Source organism: Apis dorsata, unplaced genomic scaffold (assembly GCF_000469605.1).
Source record: "Apis dorsata unplaced genomic scaffold, Apis dorsata 1.3 scaffold_341, whole genome shotgun sequence".
NCBI lineage: Eukaryota > Metazoa > Arthropoda > Insecta > Hymenoptera > Apidae > Apis > Apis dorsata.
In genome coordinates, this window is record NW_006263608.1 from 526256 (window position 1) to 528048 (window position 1793).

The following is a 1793-nucleotide window of genomic DNA, read 5'->3' on the forward strand; positions in this document are numbered from 1 at the left end:
CCAGTTTTGAAACTGTCCTCGTCGTCGTCGTCGTCGTCGTCGAAAAGAGTTTGATCGAGTATGACGGATGTGGAGAAGGGGCAAGGGGCGAAGCAACAAGCTTTTCGCGTAACAAACGATCCGCTATTATAATAATTCATCCGTCTAATCAGGCGGAAGCAATTTCTGGCGGCCGATCCGTTATACCTCTCGTGTTATTAAAGAGGGAGACTTTTTAACCCTCGAGTGGCGCTCCCTCAAACATTAGGATCGATTCGAACGACGATATTTGTTACGTTTAATTTTTTTTTTAAAATATCGTGTTATAGAATTTAAAGTTCAGTGAAATAATTTTATTTATGGTTTTATTATTGAAAGCGTTGTCAGCAACACCACTAATTTCATAGTTGATATTTATTTGTTTTTCTTCGATACATATATTTCAAATATTTTACAAACAGATACGCGCGATTAATTAATATATATTTATTCAGCTATTAATCATTTTATTTACTTTATTATATATATATATATATATATTTTATTTATTTTATTTGTTGTTTTCACTGTCCAGTCAACATTATATATAGAATAAATTCATATAGAATAAATTCCTAAGGCTCTTCACGTGTAACCTTGAGAAGCGTGGAATAACCGTCGAACGGTTAGACTTTTTTTATCTCTACACCGCGGATCGAATTACACTTTCAATGTTGGTCCGAGTTTAACGGTCACTGGGAATAGAAATATTATTTTCAAAGTTTTCGAGTTTTGTAAGCATACGGTAATGAAATTAGTTGGAACGAAGATGAGTTTGAATAACGTAATTTGAATAACGAATTTTCGTTATTGAATAACGAAATTATTTCTATTCGTTAAGAAATCGACGATAGAGGGAAGGAAAATAGCGATGAAAATAGAGATGTAGTATAAGAAGAATATAGAATGAATAGAAAATAAGAATAATAGAAGTGAATGACAATGAGAATATATTATTGGGATATTAGTTCAAGATGAGTTTTTCGTTATTGAATAACAAAATTATTTCTATTCGTTAAGAAATCGACGAGAGAAGGAAAATAGAGATGTAATATAAGGACTTTAATATTTGACAAATTTTCTTTTTTCGTACATAATTTGTGCGTGAAATTATTTTAAATTAGCTAAGAAGTTCGGGTGCGAAAAATGAAGTTATTGATTCGTCGAGTACAAAGAGTTAATTTTCAAATATATAAAGAATAATTGTTCCGATGTAACGTACAACAATTAAGTTATAGACATAGAGAATTAATCGATAACTATTTTCAATAGTTGAGAAATTTTTCAATAAATTTTTTTAAGAAGCATTTAAAATTTCAATTTCGAACAGTTCTATTTTAATTTAAATCGTTACATAAATTATCGATAAATTTTTTTTGTAAATTAAACTTTAAGCAATTATTTATTAGAAATTCACACGATGATTTGTAAATAATTTTTCGATATGTTCGAGCGAAAAAGGTCTGGAGCGAGTTAAAAAAAGAGTTAAAATTAATCGCCAGACACTATTTATTATTTTTCTCTCGTAGCAGGTGTTACAAATTGGACAGAACGCGCGCACTATCTTTTTCTTCTTCTTCTTTGCTCACGATAATATTTTAATTTTAATTTATCAACCGCTTACCTCCATGAACCTCGCACACGAGAAACAGATCCGCTCCTTCTGGATAGGCCTCGAGAAGTTTGCTCATATCCCTCCTTTTCGCGTCGTAAATGATCGGCTTGGCCGGTGGCACTGAAAGAAGAAGAAAAAGAATGGAGAAGGACGAACCGGA

At 31.6% G+C, this 1793-nt stretch overlaps 1 protein-coding gene across 7 annotated transcripts in view; it reads right to left on the reverse strand.

The window, feature by feature from the left end:
* Positions 1 to 1793, reverse strand: part of LOC102676785 (nephrin-like) — a 107027-nt gene that overhangs the window by 55188 nt on the left and 50046 nt on the right. For all 7 annotated transcript variants that reach the window (XR_004150838.1, XR_004150839.1, XM_031511672.1 and 4 more), the window contains one exon: positions 1643 to 1753. Coding sequence is in view for 5 of the 7 variants with exons in the window: in XM_031511672.1 (XP_031367532.1) it covers positions 1643 to 1753 (111 nt within the window). In the remaining 2 variants the exon portion in view is untranslated. The remainder of the gene's footprint in view (positions 1 to 1642; positions 1754 to 1793) is intronic.